Here is a 23,081-nt window from a genome sequence, read left to right as displayed (position 1 = left end):
AAAAAATTTTTTGAAATTTATCCGCTTTTGTGCCAAGTACGTCCGAACCTCAGCACAACTTAACTTGTTCTGAGACTTAAAAATCAATCGTTCACTTGAATTGTGGCCAAAAAGAGCTTAACCTGCTCACTAATTGGATTGTACCATATTGAGCCAGCAGTGAATCTTTCAAGTTATTTCCTTTTCTATTCGATTTATCAGGTTATCTTTTTTAAAGTAAAGTTCTGTGCGCTCAGCTTGGAAAATGCAACTTAAGCGTTTGGTGGTTGAAATCTGGAAAAATATACACCAGTTCTTTTTAATGGGTAAAAAATATATCAACTTAAATATAAAATAAAATTAAAATAATTTTATTTCCTTTGTTTAGAAATCTATTATCAAAACAAAAGAAATTGAAGAAATCCACTTACGAAAACTATAAAATATATGAGAGACGCAAAATATATAATTTGAATGGTGGGTAGCCATTCAGTATAGAAGTATAGAGTGTTAAATCACTCAAAAACTGCACATTATTGCAAATAATAATTAAATACAATATATAAAAAACGTAAATATTTATTTTATTTTTACGTTTCTTAAACAAATTGCTTTGTCTTTTGATTGCTTTAATAAATTAATTTAATTATATCGTTTAAGGACTATAGATTATTGTAATTGAATTAAGTACCATACATAATATACACTTATTTTATATATAATTTTATTGTGTAATAAAATTACAAAAAAAAAAAATAACTCATTAAATATATAAATTAGTAAAAGATTTTTGAAAAAATGTCTTTGGTTTTCATTATCAATAATAATGTAGTTTATTTAAAAAAGTGCTTTATAACAGCAAGATATTTTTTCTTTATACATATATGTAGAACTCATTGTTTTATTGAATGAAAATTAACTCATATGCTTTGTGTACTGAAGGGCTAATGGGTTAATTACATCTTATTATGTTCATATAAAAATATACTCTATATAATTAGATAGTATTTCCGAGCCATCTTTTCTATTTTTAATTATTACGTAGTTAAATTTGTTATCATTTACTAGAATAACTAAGCCAGATATTGAAAATATCCATATTACAATATAACGCTTAATTCAATGAAAATCAATTGGAAAAAAAAATCAAGAATAACAAGGGACTATATATCTATAATAACAAATATAAATTGTGGACTCAGTCCAAAAATAGCAAATACGCATTACACCTGTCTGCATATATGAATTATTCTCTTATACCAATCTTAGCCTATAAATATATTGATAATAAACTCTCAAAACTAGCTAACTATATGAAAAATAAAGGGAATTACTTATGTTCCGTGGCTACATGTAGCATACTCCGCAGTACGTGATATGGAGGACTAAACATGATTGGAATTACGAATGGAATTGATGAGTTAGGATGGGTATGCTTAAAAGCAAAGCGGAAGAAATGTTATATGAAATGGCCAGGTATAAGGGTGTGGTCAGGAGCTTATTGAAACTAGATACTAATCTAGATCAAGGTGGAGATAATTGAGCACTTCATATATGAGCCATATACCAGTAGGACTCGTTATATCCATTTAAATAAAAAACAATTGCGTGTTTTTATAAGCAGTAAAGCTGCAATTAGAGCACATAATGGAAATTAATGTGTTTATACATGACATGTAATTGCTAAGCACGTAGCTATATCCTACCCGAGGGCAACACTGGTTGCACGAAGAAGACTTCTTTTATATCTAGAGATTTAAACAGAAAAATGTTGAATTTTGTTGCAATGAAACATGGTCTCGAAGAAAAGACTACTTTTGTACTTCACTATCTATTCCGAAATAAAATAAATTGAACGTTATTGAAAATTAGGGGAATTATTTCACAAAAGTGCCACTTAACAGCACAATAAAAGTGTTTATTATTGCTGGTGATAACTTGTGCGAACTGTTATATTTGATATTTTATTTAAACACTTGTTAAATTATTTGTGTTTGTCAGTTGCTGTTAATTTGTTATTTTTTAAGCATCTACTACGTCCTCAATTAAAAAAAAAAAAACTCAGATACAAACATTCCACTATCGAAGCCTACAAAATAACAAAACTGAGAGACACACCAGATGTTTAATTTTCTACATTATTCACGGTATAATTTTCTATTAATAAAATGTCTTTTAGATCTTAAAAGTTTAATTCTCTTTATTAACCACACATATCGGCTTTAAAAACAATTTCTTCAAAATTGTTACATTATCTCTGAGTATATGAGAATAAAACCATTTAGGCCTTACATCGGCAGTAAAAGGAAGTATGCAATTAAAAGCATATGTCTGTTAAATTATCAACTACAAAGCACATTTAAATTAAGTGAAATTTTTATTTTATGGCACATTACATTTTATGGTACATTAGAAAGAATGACATCCTCAGGGACCTCAAGATTGATCCGATCAAAAAATACATAAAGGATAGAGGCCTGAAGTTATTTACGAAAACTGACCAACACCGTGTTATCGAATCTCAGAATGGTTACAAGTACCTCGGGGAGGTATGCAGATCTGAAGTCAATTAATTCTTAGTCTGAATAATAAATAGTCTTAATGAATAATAATAAACACAAGATTATAAAAAGAACGTTAAAACATATATTCGCTGTTAGTGATTAAAAAAATAATAAAAATTTATTTATAACTAATAACATTAAAACACCAATTTTAAAATCTATACTATTTATAAAACAAAATTAGAACATAAAGTATAACATCAGACATGGCAGACATCCAAAATCCTTACTATTTTCGACTTTTAATTTTATTATAAATCCAATGATAGTAAGTATTCTCTTTGACAAATTCTTTCTCTAAAAATAAAAAACCAAACAAAAGTTAATCACAATTTTATTTTTTTCTAGAAATAAATATACCTTCAGTTTTAAAGTTTTCAGCTACAATTGGAGGACAAATATTTTCCATTGAATAAAAAAATGTGGATTGAACTTCACGTAATTCAGTACTGGATACCATGGTTATGCGGCGTTTATAGGGATCCTTGCTGTAAAAGAGAATAAAGATAAATTAAATGCAAATACAAATAATTTTTTTATTCATATAATTGAACATTTTACAATATAGTGAATAATACAACTTATTACGACTTATATTTATATTATTATATATATTACATTTCTTATACTTCTTATACTACTTATATATCTTTCCAATAATATGAGATTAATGGCAATATCTGTTTGCTTACATATTCTAAATATGTTAATAATTTCAGGAGCAACCTACCAGTTATTGGTTAAGTCAACAACTACTGTAAATAAAGGTCTAAAACATTATTATCTAATCAAGAAAGCGTCATTTATAAATTATGCTCATAGAAGAATATTTCAGGAGATGACCCACTTATAATAAAAACTCTACTAGATACATACAAAAACATAGAGCTACCTATAACAACAAACTCTCACATAAATACATCCGATGCCATTTCTAACTCATACTTCATACCTCTAAGCAGACTGACCTTATCCCATCCCATAAAAATTGTCTGTAAAACATTATCTAATTGAGTTTTCAACACTGGTCGCTGTCTCCAGAAGTTTGTGAAGAGTGCTTTGATAATAAAGTTGTTAAAGATCCCTTTACATTTCGAATAAATCATTGAGTAAAGTACTATGAAATACAGTCTCTATCCTATATATACTTCTCAGTAAATCTAGTAACATCGATTTTTTTTTAAATATTTTTGAAATAAATAAACAATGTGTATGTATGCGTATAGAAATATGTCACAAATTATAAAATAATTTAAAAATAATTTTAAATGTTTAAATATTTCGAATATCGAATATTTATTAAGACATTTTCAAAGTTCCAAATTAATATACATAATATGGCATTAACAGAAGAAATGTTTAAGAATAAAAAGGTAAATATATCAGATTAAGATATTTATTAATTAAATCGTTTTTAATAAATAAGTTTTCAATTATTTTTTCATTTATTAATTGTGTGAAAATAAACAGTGGTAGATTAATTTCGAAGTACTCCCCGATTAATTATGATATATACAGTCAAACTTCCATAACTCGAAGTACCATTTTGCTCGAAGATTCGACTTATGAAGACTTTGAGTTAGAGAATTTTTTTATTTTGTTTTTGAAAGAAACTAGAATTTCATTCTTGGAAAACTGATGAACAATTTCATTGGTTTAGAAAAAGGGACTTCCCCTAACACCAAAATGGATTCATACTTAAAACAAAAATTCGACTTATACCATACAATGCACTTTAATATATTCCAATTGGCACCTGGCAATATTATTATTCGAGTTATGCAGAAATTCAATTTGTAGAAGTTCGAATTATGAAAGTAGAATTGTATGTAATTTATTCTCGAAAACCCTGTTGCACTCTTTTTAGTTCGAGTTATAGAAAATTCGTTTTATGGAAGTTTGACTGTATATTCAAATATATATATCTCACGCGATGTTTAGTCTTTTTTACTTAACTCGACATACATGCAACAAAATGTGACATTTTTCATACAAAATCCATACAGAATCCATACAAAAATATGGTGGAGGTTGTATAAGTCTAACATAGTATTAAAGACTAAAAAATAAATAAATCCTTTATTTATTATTCCATTACAATATATTTCAATAATTTTTGCCGTTTGTTAGACCACATTTCTAAATCCGGACATAAAAGAAGTTTTGGTGAGAACTTCAGATGGCATTAAAGTAAAAATTGGTTATATTTTAGCTGCGGAAATGGGTACATTAGTGGAGATGATAAACGAATTGAACTATGATAGTGGTGATATTATTCCATTGTCAAACGTTAGAGGGGAAATCTTAAGAGCGGCACTTGATTGGATAAAGTATGGAAAGGATACGGAATCTGAAGATGCTGAGACAATATATGATTTCAATCAAGATTTTGTTCGTGGCTTTTTCGAGAAGGACAATTCGTTTATAATTGAGATTCTGCAAGCTGCTAATTTTTTAAATATTGTAACTTTGCGCAAAGGAGCTTGTAGAGCACTTGGTAACTTGCTAAAGGCTAAAACTCCAGACGAAATTCGTTCCACATTCGATATACCTGATGATTTAAGTTCAGATGAATTACGTCGTATGTTGGAAGAAAGTGGTGGGTTTTCGTACGAAACATAAAAATTGTTCAGTTGTTATTGGTTCATTAAACTAATTTTTAAATAAACTTTCAATAAAGTTTTTTGATTTCATCCACAGAAATTTATTATTATGAAATTTTTTATTATAAAATTTATTATTATAAAATTTATTATTATGAAATTTATTATTATGAAATTTTTTATTATAAAATTTATTATTATAAAATTTATTATTATGAAATTTATTATTATAAAATTTATTATTATGAAAAAGTATTAAATAGCAATGAATACCAACAGAATTGGAGTAGAAAAATTACATACGATCAACGGCATTCACACATTTAATGCTTTTATCTGTTTAGACAGATTTAGACAGATTTTTATAACTAATAACAAATTTAGTATATTCTTTGCATGTTTAAATAAATTTGATTCTTTTAACTTTGAATAACAACTAAGGAATACTTACCCAACTAAATATTCGCTTAAACTATGTGCAGGCAGAGCTATTTCAATTTTATCGGTTAGTGTATCGTTTATTCCATCAAAAGGTTTCAATGGTCTTTTCAAGAGTTTACTGCAAATGTCCCTGGACACAGCTAAGAAAATTGTAATAAATTTTCAATTAAATATTAAAATATAAATTTAATTATTTACTTACAGTTATTTATATTAAGATGTATGTGTATCATTAATAGATGTTCTAAAATGCAGTGTGTCTGGAGTAATTTTGCCAGATGTATGCCACTCTCGTTCTCACTGAAATTGCTATTCTTAAACCCTATACTATCAATGCTTAGCTTTTTAGTCTTCTCAACATTTTTATACAATAAAGTCTTTCTAGCAATCGACGGAGCTTCAACGCGTACAGCATTTTTCAATGATTTACGTATATTCGATACAAATGCATCATTTTCCTTTTCTACCACACTGTAATCATAAATTAAATATTTTGTTTTATTTATATATTATACATATAATTTATAATTATTACATATACATATTAATTTATATAGTTAGACATATATTTATAAATGTACATAGAACTCACATACTTTTGTATATAAATATATATCTGTTTTATGTTATATACTTATACAATATGTATTAATAATTTATTTATATACATATTCATAGGTTCATACATTAGAAAACTAACTTCTTTTGTTTTAAAATATTGGCGCTGCACAGTTTGCTTTCAGTAAAAATGTACTCATAATCTTTGTATAGCTTTTGCAATCCAATTTCCAGTAGCAATTCCAGTGGCTCTGAGCCAGTCAAACATGGTATAGCTAGGCGACGATTTGCAACCTCGGTAATGATTTCAGCCAATCGATTTTTATTCGTTGGTATTTTCTAAGGTAAGAAAAAAGAAAGAAAAATTTTTAGATTTTGGTTAGAAAAGTTTTTCTAATCGATAATTTTTTTTCAAAAGCGGATTATTTTTAATTCTATGAGCAATGCATATAACAAATTTCTTTTTTATCGTTTACATTACATATTCTGTTTTATTTAAATTTTATTTTTTTTTTAATATTATAGCTCAATATTATCTTTCTGCAGTTGAGAATAGAGTGGCACAGGCAATTACCTATTTTATCCAAAAAAGTTTTAAGATCAATAAAAAAACGTTAAGGGATCTGTACATTATCTTAAGATTTCAATGCTTAGAGCATATTATTCATATCTGTACAAGAATTTTAAACAAAGTAATATGTAGTCGGACCCGTATTCAGAAATTTACATACTGAGGAATAATTTCAGGAAATTTAAAAAAGAATTTTATTTTATTAAACAGACATTTTGTACTAATAATGAATATAAAATTATATAAATATAATCCTTCTATACATTTTGTCTCCCATATTGTTCTTGTTGTAGCTTGCAAGGATCTGTGTAGCCCCTTTTAGGAGTCTACGGTGGTTATTGAGAGAGAGAGTTAAATAAAGACACATAAACAAAGAGCAGTGGTTCGACAAAGAGGCCGGGTCAACATCCCGGTGCCATTCGTCGAGTTCGACAACCAATTGCCGTTCGCCACACCTAAAAAAGAACTACAGAAACAGATTCCTGTGAGTTACAACAACAACAGTGGTTCTGTGACGTAGATCTGTATCCAACTCTCATATTATTGTTTTTAATAATTACCTTATCAATCATAATTACCCACATATTTAACTATATATAGATGTACTATAAAACCTTCATATAATACTCGTACATACCATAATATTACAACGCGCTGCACATTGAAATACAACATGAAATCCCAATTTTAGTTCCTTATATGATGAACAGCCTTTATTTAAAAAGAAAATATAAATAAACATACATTAATATATTGCATATCACAAGTACCAAACCAACTCACATTTTAATATGTCCCATAACTTATCCGTTAAATCAAATAAATTTCTGCCTTTGCTCTTTTCCAAGACTTCCTCAATATCGCTCTCTATAAGGTTCTGTTCAAAATCTGCAATGCCAGAAACTTCCGTCATGACCTGCGTTACGCTGTCACGTAGATCTTGCATATCAATGCCACTAAAGAGTAAATATTACTAATTATAAAAATTTACTATAGAAACACTATACCGTCCACAACGATAAACTGGTTCTGCATTATTTTCGGATAGATTCGCTTTTTTGTGCGCTATTATATCATCTCTAATGTAAGTTAAAATATTTAATTGGTTTAATAGATCTTTTGTGCTTGTACCACAGCAGTCAAAGCGAAAAATTTGTGTTAAAACTACATCATTACTTGCATTTAAGTCTATTAATGTTGGTAATTTAGCAGTAGTTGTCCAAGAGCAGAACAATTCAATGTCTGATTTGATCTGATAAGTGTTTTCAATTGTAGTCTCCACACGATTTTCTTGATGCGTGATATCATAATGATGACGCAGTAAGGTTTGTGTGTTTACCTCACAACTGGGGATGATACCTTGAAATGTTACAATTCCACGACTAAAATTATTGGCTAAAAATTCATATTGCCAGAGCAAAGTTTTTTCGGCATCTAAAGCATCGCAAAGAAACCACACTGAACCTTGTGCATCACCGCTTATTAATTTTTGAAACTCCTCGTTGCATATTATATTGCACACTTTCTCCACATTTATGCCTTTGTGTACTTCTTCATCATGTTCCCAAGGATTATCCGTTTCTGATTTTGCAACTAAGCTCATATCACTAAAGGATTCCACTAGACATTCATCTTTTAAGGGACTGCCCGTCAAGTCCAAATCTACTTCACATTTACCAACTTTTATATTTATCTTTGATGGGGATATGATGTTTAAGTTTGGTCTATTACGTTCCTAAAAAAATATGTTTTATTAACAATTTGTTATGAGTTTGTTTGCCTTTTTTACCTCATTGTAGCAATAAATTATCTTTTCTTTCACTCCTACTCCAGTTATTTTGTTTAAATAAGTTGATGGCGTTCCAAGTTCGATTTTATACTGATTACCATATCTTGTCTCTAGAAATTCATATACATTCCCCAAACAACAATGCATATTCTTAGTTATTAGCAAATAAATGTCAAAGAATTTGTTTTTATTTTAATAATGGCGCCTGTTTGTGAGTCGCGGATAAAATTAATTCAAATTGCAAATGTTTATTTATAGCCACCAGAGGTCGTCGCACAAATTTCATTCAAGACTCAAATTATCACACTGAGCAACAAAAATTCTGTTGACAAATAATTTAAATTTGATTTGAACGCGTAAGTAGTTTTTGATTCAGGAACTTTTGATTGTTCACGTCGTTATAATTTCAAACCACATATGTTGATCTAAGAAATACAATAAATATATAGTTTGTTGATATATTAAAGATTTAACACAGCACGTTTACTGGAATTTTATGATCATTTCTGGTCTATGAGGTCTCTGAGTACTGAAAACAAAGTACTCTTCTCTCTATTCATGAGAATGAACAGGTGTTTTCTTTTATTCACAACTTACACTGAAAAATGATAGTGTCGAAGTATAGTGAACACAATAAGGTTGTTAATGTATTAATTTAAAAATTATAATAACGATAGAATAAAAAATTTATCATTTTCACGCGTAATCATGTGTGTTGATTTTATTGTTTTTTTCTGACAAATACATTATTTTTATTAGGTATATGAATAATAAATTTCAAAACTGAAATGATTTTGATAATACAAAAAGTAATTCATTAACGTGATTTTAACTTCCTTAAGTTAAAAATGAATTTTAATAGAATCAGCTATATATTAAGGATAAAACTTACCGAGGGTAAACGAGAAATCATTAGCTGCATAACTGAGCTAATTATAATGTGAACGCTAATACATTAATATAAATGACCGAGAGCCTAAATGAGACAATGTGAATGTACTATTATATGTTTCCACTTGAATCGCATAGGCAGTTTTGTTCTTTAATACCGTTAGTAAGAAAAATTTGCAATATAAAGAACTTACATATAAATGAGCTCATTATAAATAAATTAACTAATTTAAGACAAAAAAATGTTGAATGCAACCGTTATAAATAAATTTCTTACAAACCAAATTACCAAAATTTAAAATACATATCATACGTTTTATATTCAAAATATAAACAAACACGCTATTTCGCATGTATAAATCAGCTTATGGCAATGGAAGTCAGGTCGAAGTCCATAAACAGAAATATGCCAGTGGAAACAATCAAATCTTGATTTCGTTGACATGAGTAGTATTAGTTGTAGTGGAAACATGATATTGGTACTTGTTGCGCATACTTAAAATATAATAATAGTTCACCTTAAAGTAGTTTAAAAAACGCTTAATATTGGCAATACTCTTTATATTTGATACTCGAACTACAACAGCTGACATAAACATTCACACTCGAGACTCGTTGGTTGTCAAAATTCATCTGTCAAATAGCATTGGAAACTAGCGCCTGCACGTGCGATTGTTTTAATTTATTTTGTTTTGAATTAATTTGACTCTTGAATAAAGTGAATAACAAACATGAAGAAAAGTAAAGTAGAATCATCTGATTCTGAATATTATTCTGATGATAACTCTGATGCTGAGGTAATTTTTACATTGATTGAAATAATGTTTAATAAAATTCGAAAATAAAATATTTCAGTTGCAAGAGGCTTTTGCGCGTGGCGACCTAAAACCCGGTCTAAATATTGAATTTAATCAAACAACAGGAAAAGTTAATGATATTGTAAGTTATGAATTATAATACATAAAATATAATGTTTCATAAAGTAATTTTTTTGATAGCCCAAAATACTAGCAAAAGTAGATGAAATAAAATTAGATTTACCATGGATTGAACGATTGGATATGACAAATGATTTGGCTCCTCTAGCACCAGAGTTAGTCATACAAATGGAGAAACATGAACAGAAACGTGCCAACATGTTTAAGGGAAACCTAAAAATACCTTATGTACAGCCAGAGGAAGATCCTGTCATAAATGATTTTAAACGTGAAATGTTATTTCATCGTCAAGCACAATCTGCTGTAATTGAAGGTATTAAAAAGTTGCACGCACTTAATATAAAAACACGTCGACCGGATGATTATTTCGCTGAAATGGCCAAAACAGATGAACATATGCAGAAAGTCAGATCAAATCTTATGGCCAAACAAGAGGGACAGGCTAAATCAGAACGCATACGTCAAATTCGTGAACAACGTAAAATGGGTAAATTGTTGGCTAAGCAAACAAAAGTGCAACGAGAAATGGAAAAGAAAGAAATGCTCGATAAGTTAAAGAAGTTCCGCAAAGGTAAACTTAAGAATTTAGACTTTCTAGAAGATGCAAAAGCATTGGAATCCAAGAAAAAGAAATCAGCAGAAAATCGCAAGCAACGAAATAAGAAATTTGGATTTGGTGGTAAAAAGAAGGGCTTAAAGAGAAACACAAAAGCATCAGCAGCGGGTTTGGAAAAAGTGAAAGGCGCACGTAAAGGAGGAAAAGGAGGTGTTGGTAATAAACGTTTAGGAAAATCAAGAAGATTAAAAGCTAAATCAAAGAAATAATTCAAGTAATTAAGTTAGATTCTTTTATTAAATAGATTTACACTACTTCGATATGAAATAATTCACTAATAATAATAAATACATAATCAGTTATGTACAAAAATAATTAATTATTTTTTATTAAACCATAAATATAAAATGTAGGCCAATCGTTTGGAGAGGAATTTACACAATACACTGTAAACAACGGATACCAGATCGGCGGTCCAATTAAAAATTCTATAACCCAAACATCGCTTAATTCTAAATGTTAGATATTCTGTTTATACAGAGTGGGTTATTTTCTGCAATGCAAATTCCGCTACCTTCTCTTCTTATTATTTTATGTTTCAGTTTGAAACTCATTGTTATATTCTTTATTCTTTTTCTTCGTCTTAGACTTCTTTTGTATGCCGTCTGCGCTATCTTCTTGCAATTCTTTATTTTTATTTTTCTTCGTCTTATGTGACTGCAAGGTTCCATTTATCGTTTCTGGCTTGGTATCTGCCACTATTTTATCAGAAAGGTCTCCACCTTCACTTTTCTGTGTTTTCTCTCTGAAATCACCTTCCTTCCTTTCTAATGAAATATCTTCATTTTTGTTGGATTCTGTACTTTGAGAATTTTCTTTTCGCTTTTTCTTTTTCATTTTTTTGCCAATGGAATTTCCAGTAATATCCTCAAAGCTGTTTGAATTTATTTCTATAAATTGATTATGCTCAACGTTTAAATTGCTATCCTCAAAATCATCAAAAATTTCAGCTCGTTGCTTCCTTCGTTTACGTTTCACATATTCACTTGTTTCTTCGTAATTCTCACTGGATTCATTCGTAACTGATTTGGTGATATCTTCATCGATGATCTCAGATTTTCGCTTCTTCTTTTTAGATTTCTTTGCAGCAGAATTGACTATATCATCATTTAAAACATTATTTTCCATTTTATGCGATTCACTCGTTTTCATTTTTTCCAATAGCATTTGTTCCTGTTGTTCTAGCCTAGCAAGTTTCCCACTAAGTTTTAAACCATGTCGTGCTCCTTTATGTGCTGTACGTCCTCCACATGCCTTAAAAAGTTCCTCATCGGTAAGTATTTTGTACTGTGTAACTGATATATCATCTGAATTAATTTTATTTGGATTTTCAATTTCACATCCACCACTGGATAATGTTGCAGATTGCAGAAAATTATTGTATTGTGCACCACCACTATCATTTCCAGAATTCTGTTTTGCTTTTTTCAATTTTTTCGTCGAATATCCTTTTGTTGATATTTCGACAGCATCGGCTTCTTTTAATTCCATACTAACTTTGCCATTTCCACCATTCTTTATTTCTATATTTTGTGTAGCCTCATTGTAGATTCTATTCCACCAGTGGTTATTAAAGTCACTCGCTGCCTGATCTGATCCAAGGCCGGTATTGTCGAATTTTAAACTTGCCTTTAATGGCTTAGCTATGCCATCATTGTTTTTACCTAAACCCTCTCCTTCCTTCCAGCCATATTTATTCAAAATTTTTTTAGCAAAATCCATTTATTTAATGCTTTTAATAATTGCTTTCAATTATCAATTCATTTGTTGAAGATTTACTAGCAAAACGTGGTGTTCACAATCAAAACAAAAACATTATTCGAGACTCTAATTGACAGTGCAGAGTATTGCCATCACTAAAATTCGAAAAGGTGACATGTAAATAAAGCTTAAATACTTCGAAGTTCTCACGCTCCCAAGCTCAATTCATTTAAGAATGCAGTGGTTATGCGTGCTCAATTAAAAATGTTATGCATCAACATGATCAAGTCAGCGTTCAGACTTAACTGCTAATTTTTTGTGTCTAATTTTGGTCGATAACTGCTTGATCCTAAATGATGGAACACCTACGTAAGCATATAAATTTAAAAGACAAATTTTTAATAGTTGTACTACCCACAAACATAAGCAACCTCCATATCATATCCACTTTGTGCTCTATTTTAAAGCTATGGTTAGAAGACTTGCTGAATACCAATTGTCACGCATCTATAATTCACTATTGTTACTAAATAATCCTGTTATCTTTATTTGCAATTCTTTTCATGTTATTTGTTATATAGATCTCCATGGGATACAACAACAATACCGGTTGCTTCTCCAAGGCATATGTACATAATCTTCTTTCTGATATTCTAGCTCTCTATTTTGATGAGATGATTCAATCTCCCTTTTTATTCCGTTTTATTATTAGTTATATAGTAATATACGATGTAGAATATATTCACAACTAGTTTTAATCATTATTTTAATATCTTATATTTTTCTAACAACTATCGGTTTCCTATAATTAATGTAGTTTACGTTCTCACTCTTAGCTTAGATTAATTTTGAACCCCAGTATTAAAAACTCTACTTTTAATTTTAAAAATATGTGGAGAATACTAAGCACTGCAATTTAGTTAATTTACTGTTGTAACCTCAGTTGTGTGAAATGATTCCCAGACTATAATTAAACCTTTGACGATTTTGTTTTGTTCGTAATTAAGTGTTCAATTTATTTTTACAGATTTCTGGAGAATGTGTGCTAGCTTGTCAACACTCATATCACCAAGGTGACAGATGTTAGTCTGTAAAGGTTACAGTAACCCCGATAGTATTTTCTTATCCTCTTTTAGCATTTTGGTGTTTACAGTTCACCCGGCGGTTTTTTAATTAGGATTTCTCATAGCACCCGAGTTTTCCCCCAGTGCAGCATCATCTAAGAATACAAAATTTATTGAATAAATTAACCGTTTTGATTGTTTTCCTTTATACCCATAAAGTGAATTCCCTTAATTACTGTAGCATAATTTCAACCATCGACCTTTCAAACCTCATCACGATTCATAACTAAAGTAATTTTAAATTGGAATAGTTACGAGTTAATTTGTTATTTAACAATATTAATATTGTAGACTTGTATAAAACAATACACCATAACATAATATTGTTGTTAATTATTTAGAACTTCAATTTGTATACATAGTATAGTATACATAAGTCTCTCTCACTCTCCCTATATAATTTTGCAACCAGACAATAATCCAACTCGTTGAATATATCAAATAAACTTCGAAAAGTAGAAGACATTTATATAAAAAATTATTATATTAAATTTGACAAAAGAAACTACTTTTTTAAAAAAGTTTTTCAAACAGAGAACGGTTCCAAGAACGATCGAGTTTAGTCGTCATCTCCCTCAAAGGAAAGTAGATCCCAGCGCGTTACAAGAACAACAAAAGCGAATTGTTGATGTACATTCATAATAAATTAACAAAATACCAAGTCAAATAGAGTTATGCATCAGTTGGTTAATTAACATCGACTCTGAACTTCAATTTATAGCGTACAAGTTCAACCCTTGTAACTTTCAGTTTCAAAAACCTATTAACGAATAATTAAATCAAAGAAATATTTTCAAAAAGACCACTCATAATGGATATTTGACCATCCTTGAAACAACTATATGGCCAGCAAAAACTTCAATTAATTAAAAATAATAAAATTCTGTTATTGCAGACTGTTCGAAAACCCGTTCTCTCTATAATTATATAAATTTAAAACCCAACTGACAGTTTTTTATTTAGTTTCACACAATCCCTTAAGAACATAAAGAAGTGATTTTACTGGATCAAACTCTCAATCTTCAGTCTTAAAAATTTTCCATCTATTGAAAGTTGCTTCAACTTCTCTTTTATATATGATAATAATAACTCATACATATTATATATATATGATAATAATAATAACTCAATATTTTATATTTGAGTAATTTAATAATTTGTCCTAATAAGAGTAATAAGTGAGATAAAAACACAGCGAATTGGATCTCATTGTTTTCCGATGTTTTATTACCATCTCTGCAATTGCATATTTTTGATCTGAATAATAACAATACGAATAAGTCGAATTTGAATACGAATTTTCTTTTCATTGTTTACATAATTAAAATTTATATAAATCAGTTCCATAAAGTGTTAAAACTGATCGATTTTCATAATTTGAGACTGTTAAATGTTAGAGTGTTCGAAAACCTGCTTAAGTGAGAGCGCACGCAAAGTTTAACTTTAAAGTATCAAATTCAAAAAGTCGATCATTTCACATTAAAAATACTTAAGTTTTTTTGTAATTATTTTTTTTTCTTTTTAACTACATTATTAAATTAAAAATTCTTTGTATCTATTTAATTAGATAATAATTTAGTGTTTATGTTTAAGTTGTTATTTACTGCCACTTTTATTATCCAATTCAAGCATTTAACAAAGAATCGATTCAAAGTGTCGTATGGCTAGTAGGCTACAATTCTTCTGCAGGATGACTTGGATACCTTCTTATCATAACAAAGCATTGCCGTCGTAGTAGAATTTCAATTCGCTTAACAATTATCGAAGAATTTAATTATTTCCATTTTTGTTTTTGTTTTTATAATAGTAGTATCTGCACATGATTTTTAATTTTATTATAATTAATGTTTTATTCATATTTCAAACTTAAATAAAAGTGTTATTGACTTCTATATTCTCAATTGTTGAATGTTTTACTTAAAAACAATGAAGATGTTGGAGTTGTTTTTAACGTTAACTTATTGATAATAAGCACTCTAGAAAGCGAAGAGAAGCAAGAAGGCCATCATAAGACAGAACAGACCCATAGCTTCAGAGAGGGCAAAACCCAAGATAGCGTATGAGAACAATTGTTGTTTCAATGATGGATTTCTGGCATAACCGATAATAAGGGAACCGAATACTGTTCCGATACCAGCACCTGTTTGTATTGGAAGCAATAAAATAAACAATATTATTGTGTTATATATAAAAAATTATTAAAACAAAAAAAAAAAAAAATACAAGAAAACTGTGTTATAGTTTTTGTTACTTTAAAGGAAAATTAAAAAAATATATTACACAAATGCAATGCTTTAGTTGTAGGGAAGTCAGTTGCAGATTAGTCTGAATTGAGTTCTGCATAGAATGCAGCAAGCACATCGCACTTAAATTGCTGGTCACAAAAGATTCCAATGCAGCGCAAATGATCTTTGCAGAACAAACGCGTGCAGATTTTCTTGTTCTTTTGCCTTTTTATTATACAAGTTTCCTGCTAGAAAATTTATTAGTTTAAGTTCACACGCACCAACAGCGTGCTTTTGTTGAACTTTGACCAAATCTCAGACCTTCCCGAGGCTATTGAAGAGTAATCAGATACTCGTAATGTGCCCCAGATGCTAGATTGTAACTGACTAAGTAACAAACAAAAGCAACGAATTTGTGTTTTAATTAATAATTGTGTAATAATTATTATAACGAATATATTTCATAAAACTGAAATAGAGTTGCTGCTCCTAGGCACAAGGTTGCCGTATAAATAATAGCACAATTTCCTTGTATTACATAAAACAAGCTTCCAATACTAACCGGAACCGGCGACACCGACTGTAGCAGCACCAGCACCAATAAATTTGGCAGCGGAATCAATGTCACGTGTTACTGGGGAGGTCTGGAATGACCTGATTTGTGGCAGTAAAGCAACTGGTGCTGTGTTTTGAGCGGCGAGTGTTTGGCTCTGGCTGATAACAGCACTGCTCAATGGTCGCAAGTATTGTTTTGTACCGTTGAGGATCTGTAAAAAAAAAAATAAAATAAAATTTATATATATATAGCAATATATTTATCGAGTTTGAAGTTGTGAGTTATTGATGAATACTAGTATGTAATGATATATAGTTATATAAAAATGTGATAACATATGCTATAGTATTTAGTTGGAAGAAAACCTATAGCTGTGAATCGATTATGCAACTATCAAATTATTACTAGAATTGCTCTTATCACTGACTTTCCCAAAAGGCAATAAAAACATATTCAACTTGCATTAGAACTCTTTTAAAATTAATATATTATAATTGAAAGGTAATTTGTTAAACATAAATACTTTTCAAAATATTTAACTACGCCCACATCTAAGCTATTTCTAAATACTTTTTGGTTATATTAAATATAAAAAAAATTTAATAGTAACAGAAGAACTAGGATGGAGAAGTGTCGATAACCTCCACTTACTCTGGATATTAGTTTGAGTTAAGAGGTCGCTAAATAACCGGTAGTAGTCGTATTAAGTTATATTAGTAATTATACAACATATTCTGTTACGTATCAAATTCATGTTAGCCTAAATTTAAACATTTACTTTTGGTAATTTTAATTATAAATAAACGGAAAATAGTGTATTTTAATTTTGTGTACTTTCAGTTGCAGTTCCCTGCACACATTTTCCATCTTACATACACCTAACCTCAAATAATTCTTATGTAATGTGCCTTAATAAAATTTCACCGCAAGTCTTGAGAGTTCACCATACCGCACAGCAATATAAAAAATATGTGTTACGGAAAAATCGATTCAAGTAATTATGTAATTTTATAGATTCTAAGTGTTAAAACATTTTAAAATTATAACAAAATTAACATAAAAGTTTACTTACTGTATTTCTTGCAATAGGCGCAATACGAGAGACTGTTGACACGAACATTTTTTCTATTTTAATTTATTGATGCCTTGTTCAACCGCAAAAGTGAAGCTAACGCACAGAGCTCTGTAAAGAAAAATTAAATTAATATTTGTTAAAAAGAGTTATATTAAATATATATTATATTCATAAATACAATATAAAAAAATAACTGCAAAAGTATATTTTATAATAATTTCTACTACTGCTTTTTTTCTGCTTCTACAATTACGTAACTAATCAGAAAATATAGCTATATAATTAGTTAAATTTTATTTAAACTATTTTAAATTAATTACTGAATATCACTTATTAATTTAAAATGTTTTATTTAATATTAAACTAACAGCACTAATTATATTAATAATTTTTATAAATTGTCTACCACAATTCACTGCTACAAATGCTTTCGTAATGACAATTGACGTCGTGTCTGTGCCGATTAAAAATTTGCTTCGTGGTGTAGAATACTATTCCACCACACTCATACACACAAATTTTACACATGTCAAGATGGCCGTCATGTGCAAAAAGGTATTACATCTTTTTTCCAAAAAATATTTAATTTATCTATATAATTATATATATAAATCAGCTTATAGACCACAAAAAAATTTCATTACTTATTAGCAATTTGATTTGCATATTTTTGATATAATTGATATTTTCACTTTGCATGATTATTTAACAGTTTGAGATTAGAGCAGCAGCAGCAGAACCAAAATCTTGTTATAGCAGTCACACCATGTACTCACTTTGAACGAACCCTTACGACAGTGGTCGAGTGTACGAGAAATAATATGCTAAAGCCATATTTTTCATGATTTAGTGTGGTGAATTCTACCGGCATGGCAGATGCATATTCCAACGGGTGTGTTCATTGAGTAGAACAAGTTTTTTTACCTATCAAAATATTGAAGATATTGAACAAGCCACTTAAACATATTTATTTCATAAAAATAATTATTTTAAAAATAATTTCATATAATCTAAAAACTATTGTTACTATAATTAAATGTTTTTTAAATTATAAATTATTTAATATTCTTTGTAATCTTAAATGTTGTTTCATATACTTGACTGGAGAGTAAAACAGTTATTACACAAAGATGTTAAACGTATCAAATTTTAGTAAAAATAATATTGGATTCACACGAGAGTTTTGTTTATAATTTTAGCTAACAATTGTTTTTGCTTTCAATACGAAATTAAAATATTTGACAACTAAAATTACAAACAGAACTCTCGTATGAATCCAATATAAATTTGTAGCTCATAAATCTTGTTTAACAAATGTTTTTAGAAATACTCATAACTCATAATTTTTTCTTTCAAAGACGCAAAAAAATACTCGTAACTTACGAAAGAAAATATGTGAAGCAACAACAATGCTCTAAAAGTCTTCAGAGTTAGGTTTTACTCGTAAGCCTTAAGTTATATAGCTATACAGTCAAATTCAAAAATTAGTCTATTGTGAGTGTTCACTGGAAATACGTTGCAAAATTGCAGTCATTCGTTAAAATCATATGAACATATTTCATTTACTAATAAATTCAAATACATAACTAAATAAATTAATTTAAATTTATAAGATAAAAATGCTAACAATGGCCCTTCTAATATTCATTTTGTTTTCTTTTATTTAAATTAATTAATTAATTAATACACAATTCAATAAACAAACATGTCAAAAATAAGCATTTAACATATTTTCAAAGTGATGCCAATTTGCTTAAACCAGACTTAATGCTGTTTTTTTACAGCTCTGAAAGAAAAAATTACGGCTAATGAAAGAAAGTTAAGCATTTTAAAATAAAATAAATTTATCCATTTTTAAAAATTTTTTTGTTTTTTATATTGTTTTATATATTATATAAGTATATATATTATCAATTTTATGCATTTTCTACGTTTTCCATAATCAATGTTGTGAGAACATGTTAAAAGATGTACTTTATTACATAAATGACCCCATTTATTACAATTACAATACTTAATATTATATAAAACAATATATTGTATATAATAACTTATATTTATTACAAACGTATATAAAAAATAAAACTTGAGAGCAAAATGTAATGTGTGATCAATACAAAAATTAATATATGTTTTAACAAATTGTACGATTAATTTTTTTATATTTCTTTTTTCTAAAATATAATTTGAATACTTATTGCAAAATTAATATTTTTATACAACTTTTATTTTGTATTTTATAGTCAAGTTGGCATATTGCAAAATTTTGTTAATGTATTTACAGTACATATGTGAGTGGTGGTGAAAAATCATCGTTCTATATTTTCCCCACATGGTATTCACGCTGAACGTACTTATCCTCACTCACCTTTCCTATTTATGTAACAAAAGAGAATAATGTTGATTGGACACCCGTTACTAGTATTTCAAGTTTTAAGTCAATTTAAAATTTATGACGAGTATATAGAGATCCAATGTGTTTACAATAACAATAAAATTAGCTTTATATGTTGACTGACAGATGTTTGTATTCTAGGAATTGTCTTCTGAATTTATTTAAAGCAAAAGAACCGGAATTTATAAGGGTAAAAATAATATATAAGAATATATTGCAATTTAAAATATGAAGAAGAATTTGATGAGTTTTTTATAAGGGTATGATGTTCGTCTCCAAATCTGAGATAGTTAACTTTTTATATAAAAGGTTTATTGCACAGTCTAAAAATGCTGTGTTTTTTTGTTTTTTCATTTAAAAAAAAATGTTCTTAAGACTTTTGAAATTAAAAACGTTTTTAATATTGAAGCGGAAAGTTTGAAAAATGTGTCTTTATATATGCAATAGGATATTAACGCCTTAAAAAAAAATTTATTAAAATTACTTATTATATGGTTAATATGGTAGTAAATATTATGTTTGCTGATTACTGATAAAACTGTTGTTTAAATTGTACAGAGAAAATAATTGAAATGATGGTATATTATTTACAACAACAGTGGTAAGACGTAAGTTCAAGTAGTGCAAAACTAAACAGTAACGCTTTCATTTTTTTTTTGTTTTTTGTTATTATTCATCTTTTAAATTTAGATACACAACATATTCCCGTGTACTGTTAGTGCTATAATGTAGTTGGTGTTATTTTAAATTATTTATTAAATAATTATTATTCGGTCTCCTCTCAAAAGTTATTATTACTTTCGTGTAGAGGGCTTGTCTAAACACTTGTCTTTTTTTACCGTAATATCGTTTCATTACTTCAGGTCAACTCTTTTGGCACTTTAAGCAAAGACATCTATTGATTAAAGAGATGAATGTAATGAGATGTTATTACCTTTAAAGGTAAATTCGAGATTTAACTTTGTTGATATAAATAGTAGGTAAGGGTAACGTTAAGGGTAACTTAACAATAATTATTGAACAGTTCATTAGTTCCTTTGCATGATTCAAAGCAGATAAAAATAATAATGTGTTATTTCTTAAAAAGTCGAAAAATTCAAGAATTTCGTTAACTCAGAGAGAAATGAGACCGCGATTGTCCCATCTAAAATGGAGTCTCAAATGTTTTTTTTTTTTGTGGGAAAGAGAAACGGATTTATCTTTGCTTGTTTGACATGGTTTGGCAAGACGTTAAACTGTCATCATTATTGGACATAGCTTTTGTCATTGCTTTTCTTTGCAATTTTATAACAAACCTTTAGACTAGAACCATAATTTAAAAACTTGATTCTCAGTCTCAGTCTGGTTTTTAAGAGAATTTGTGTTTTAATGTAGTTAAAGATTTGTGATCAAAAACTGAGACAAGAACTATTAGAATGTCTTGAAGACAGTTCCAAAAAACCTGAATATTTCAGATGACATCAAATATTAATTTAAAAACCGACACTTAATAGAATTGTATAGTTGAAAAGTTGATAGAATTGAAAATTTCAAAAGTTTTTCATACAAATAAGAAATATCCTATTTCATGATGTTAATTAAAATTAAACTAAGTGGAGGATTTGAGGCAGAAATATGATTGATATGATATAGAAAAATAACATGAAAATCTTTAAAACTAAACTATGTGATCGATAAAGACGGATGGAATATAGTTTTTGTGTTTTCGGTAACACCCTTAACTGAATCAAGATGAAAGTTTGAGTTTCGATAATTTAACAATTATTTATATTTGAATTAATGAATAATGAATGGAAGTTTCTAAGTTTAAGGTGTGTATTTTAATCATTGTAGCCGATCAAATTATTTTTATGAGACCTTGATAAATTAAACTTTAATCTAAGCTAGTGATAGAAATAATCGAATCATTGAAGCGAAACATTTCAAAAAGGAGTGCCGTCGACAGGCTTGTAATCAACTTGTCTGCAATAATATCCGAAATTTACTTCAGAGGAGCTTTTTCGGATAAAAGCTGGATCGACTATAGTATATATATTTACCATTCAGTTATATAATGATTCAATAATAATGAACAAAGATATGTATCCATGTAGTCATTCGATTAATTTCGTTGAGAAGAGGAGTTATAGCTCATTAAGCCTTTAACATTTATTTGCTTAGCTATCCCGTCAATTTTCTAGAAGTAATAACAAACTATGGATGAATGGTACTTATTGCTATACATTAGCCAATTTAATTGCGATAATTTAATTCACGTGTTAAAGATGTATGAAATTTATTGCTCCATAATTAGACACGTACCCAGACTAGTGATTTGAGATGTTGAAGGTATCTTATAATTAAACCGATTAAATGTATTTGCACAGATACATCTATAATAAAATATGATGTGCAAAACCGAGAAGATTGAGGTTTTAAAATCATCAAAATACAATGGTTATTATTTTCGGGCAGTTTAATACTGTTTTATGATTATAACTACCAATTAAAATAGAATAAAAGTTCAGTCATAAAATAAAGTTTGCTATGATTGATTAATTGTAGTTGTTATATTTGCATTTCATTGTAATATTTCCGTGGAATCAGATAAAAATGATCAATCTTATGTAGAAAAAAATTAAAGATTACTTCCAAAATTTGTTGGTTTTCAACGTATAACCCCTCAAGGTAGTCCATAATTCCATATTAATCCATAATTATGTACCTATCCATAATATTATAGCAGACTCAAGTTTGTGATGAGCAATTAAATAAGTAATATCATGTTTCCATTGCAGCTAAAACTATGTATGTGATGAAATTAAGATTGCGTCGTTTCCATTGACAAAAGCTGAGTTATGCATGTGAACTAGCTTGTTTGTTTACATTTAACATATAAAACACATGACAAATATTTCAATTTTTGGTCATTTTGCTTGTGGGAAATTTTTTTAAAGGTTGCAATCGATATTTCTTGCCTTAAATCAGTTGATTAATTTATAATGAGCTTATTTCAATGAGCTCATTTCTAACGACCTTAATGAGCAAAAAAATTATATGAGACAAGTGGAAACAT

The 23,081-nt window shown here is 28.5% G+C and overlaps 5 protein-coding genes across 8 annotated transcripts in view; 1 reads left to right on the top strand and 4 right to left on the bottom strand.

Annotated features, from left to right (window-relative positions):
• LOC119685116 (putative uncharacterized protein DDB_G0286901) overlaps positions 1–23,081 on the bottom strand; it is a 236,351-nt gene that overhangs the window by 77,123 nt on the left and 136,147 nt on the right. The gene's annotated exons all lie outside the window — the stretch shown is intronic.
• Positions 2,719–8,815, bottom strand: LOC119685114 (protein zwilch-like). Its single transcript, XM_038099319.1, has 9 exons — positions 8,506–8,815; positions 7,724–8,451; positions 7,500–7,672; positions 7,354–7,427; positions 6,288–6,484; positions 5,790–6,058; positions 5,598–5,727; positions 2,904–3,031; positions 2,719–2,840 (listed from the first exon to the last, which is right to left on the bottom strand). The coding sequence occupies exons 1-9, from the start codon at positions 8,650–8,652 to the stop codon at positions 2,773–2,775; spliced, it is 1,914 nt and encodes a 637-aa protein (XP_037955247.1). The 5' UTR covers positions 8,653–8,815; the 3' UTR covers positions 2,719–2,772.
• Positions 9,847–11,392, top strand: LOC119685122 (probable rRNA-processing protein EBP2 homolog). Its single transcript, XM_038099329.1, has 3 exons — positions 9,847–10,193; positions 10,252–10,335; positions 10,395–11,392. Exons 1-3 carry the CDS (start codon positions 10,128–10,130, stop codon positions 11,157–11,159), a joined length of 915 nt encoding a protein of 304 aa, XP_037955257.1. The 5' UTR covers positions 9,847–10,127; the 3' UTR covers positions 11,160–11,392.
• LOC119685120 (G patch domain-containing protein 4) lies at positions 11,477–12,957 on the bottom strand. The gene has a single exon (XM_038099326.1). It carries the CDS (start codon positions 12,670–12,672, stop codon positions 11,482–11,484), a length of 1,191 nt encoding a protein of 396 aa, XP_037955254.1. The 5' UTR covers positions 12,673–12,957; the 3' UTR covers positions 11,477–11,481.
• LOC119685124 (ATP synthase lipid-binding protein, mitochondrial-like) lies at positions 14,975–18,508 on the bottom strand. Of its 3 annotated transcripts, none has more exons than XM_038099331.1 (4): positions 18,408–18,508; positions 17,629–17,739; positions 16,563–16,767; positions 14,975–15,915 (listed from the first exon to the last, which is right to left on the bottom strand). In XM_038099331.1, exons 2-4 carry the CDS (start codon positions 17,674–17,676, stop codon positions 15,752–15,754), a joined length of 417 nt encoding a protein of 138 aa, XP_037955259.1. In that variant the 5' UTR covers positions 17,677–17,739; positions 18,408–18,508; the 3' UTR covers positions 14,975–15,751. The 3 variants fall into 3 exon arrangements, with proteins under 3 accessions (XP_037955259.1, XP_037955260.1, XP_037955261.1); XM_038099332.1 differs by lacking the exon at positions 18,408–18,508 and adding an exon at positions 18,038–18,133; XM_038099333.1 differs by lacking the exon at positions 18,408–18,508 and adding an exon at positions 18,000–18,084.

This window comes from Teleopsis dalmanni, chromosome 2, assembly GCF_002237135.1.
Source record: "Teleopsis dalmanni isolate 2A chromosome 2, ASM223713v2, whole genome shotgun sequence".
Lineage (NCBI taxonomy): Eukaryota > Metazoa > Arthropoda > Insecta > Diptera > Diopsidae > Teleopsis > Teleopsis dalmanni.
This window is presented reverse-complemented; position numbering and strand designations above follow the sequence as displayed.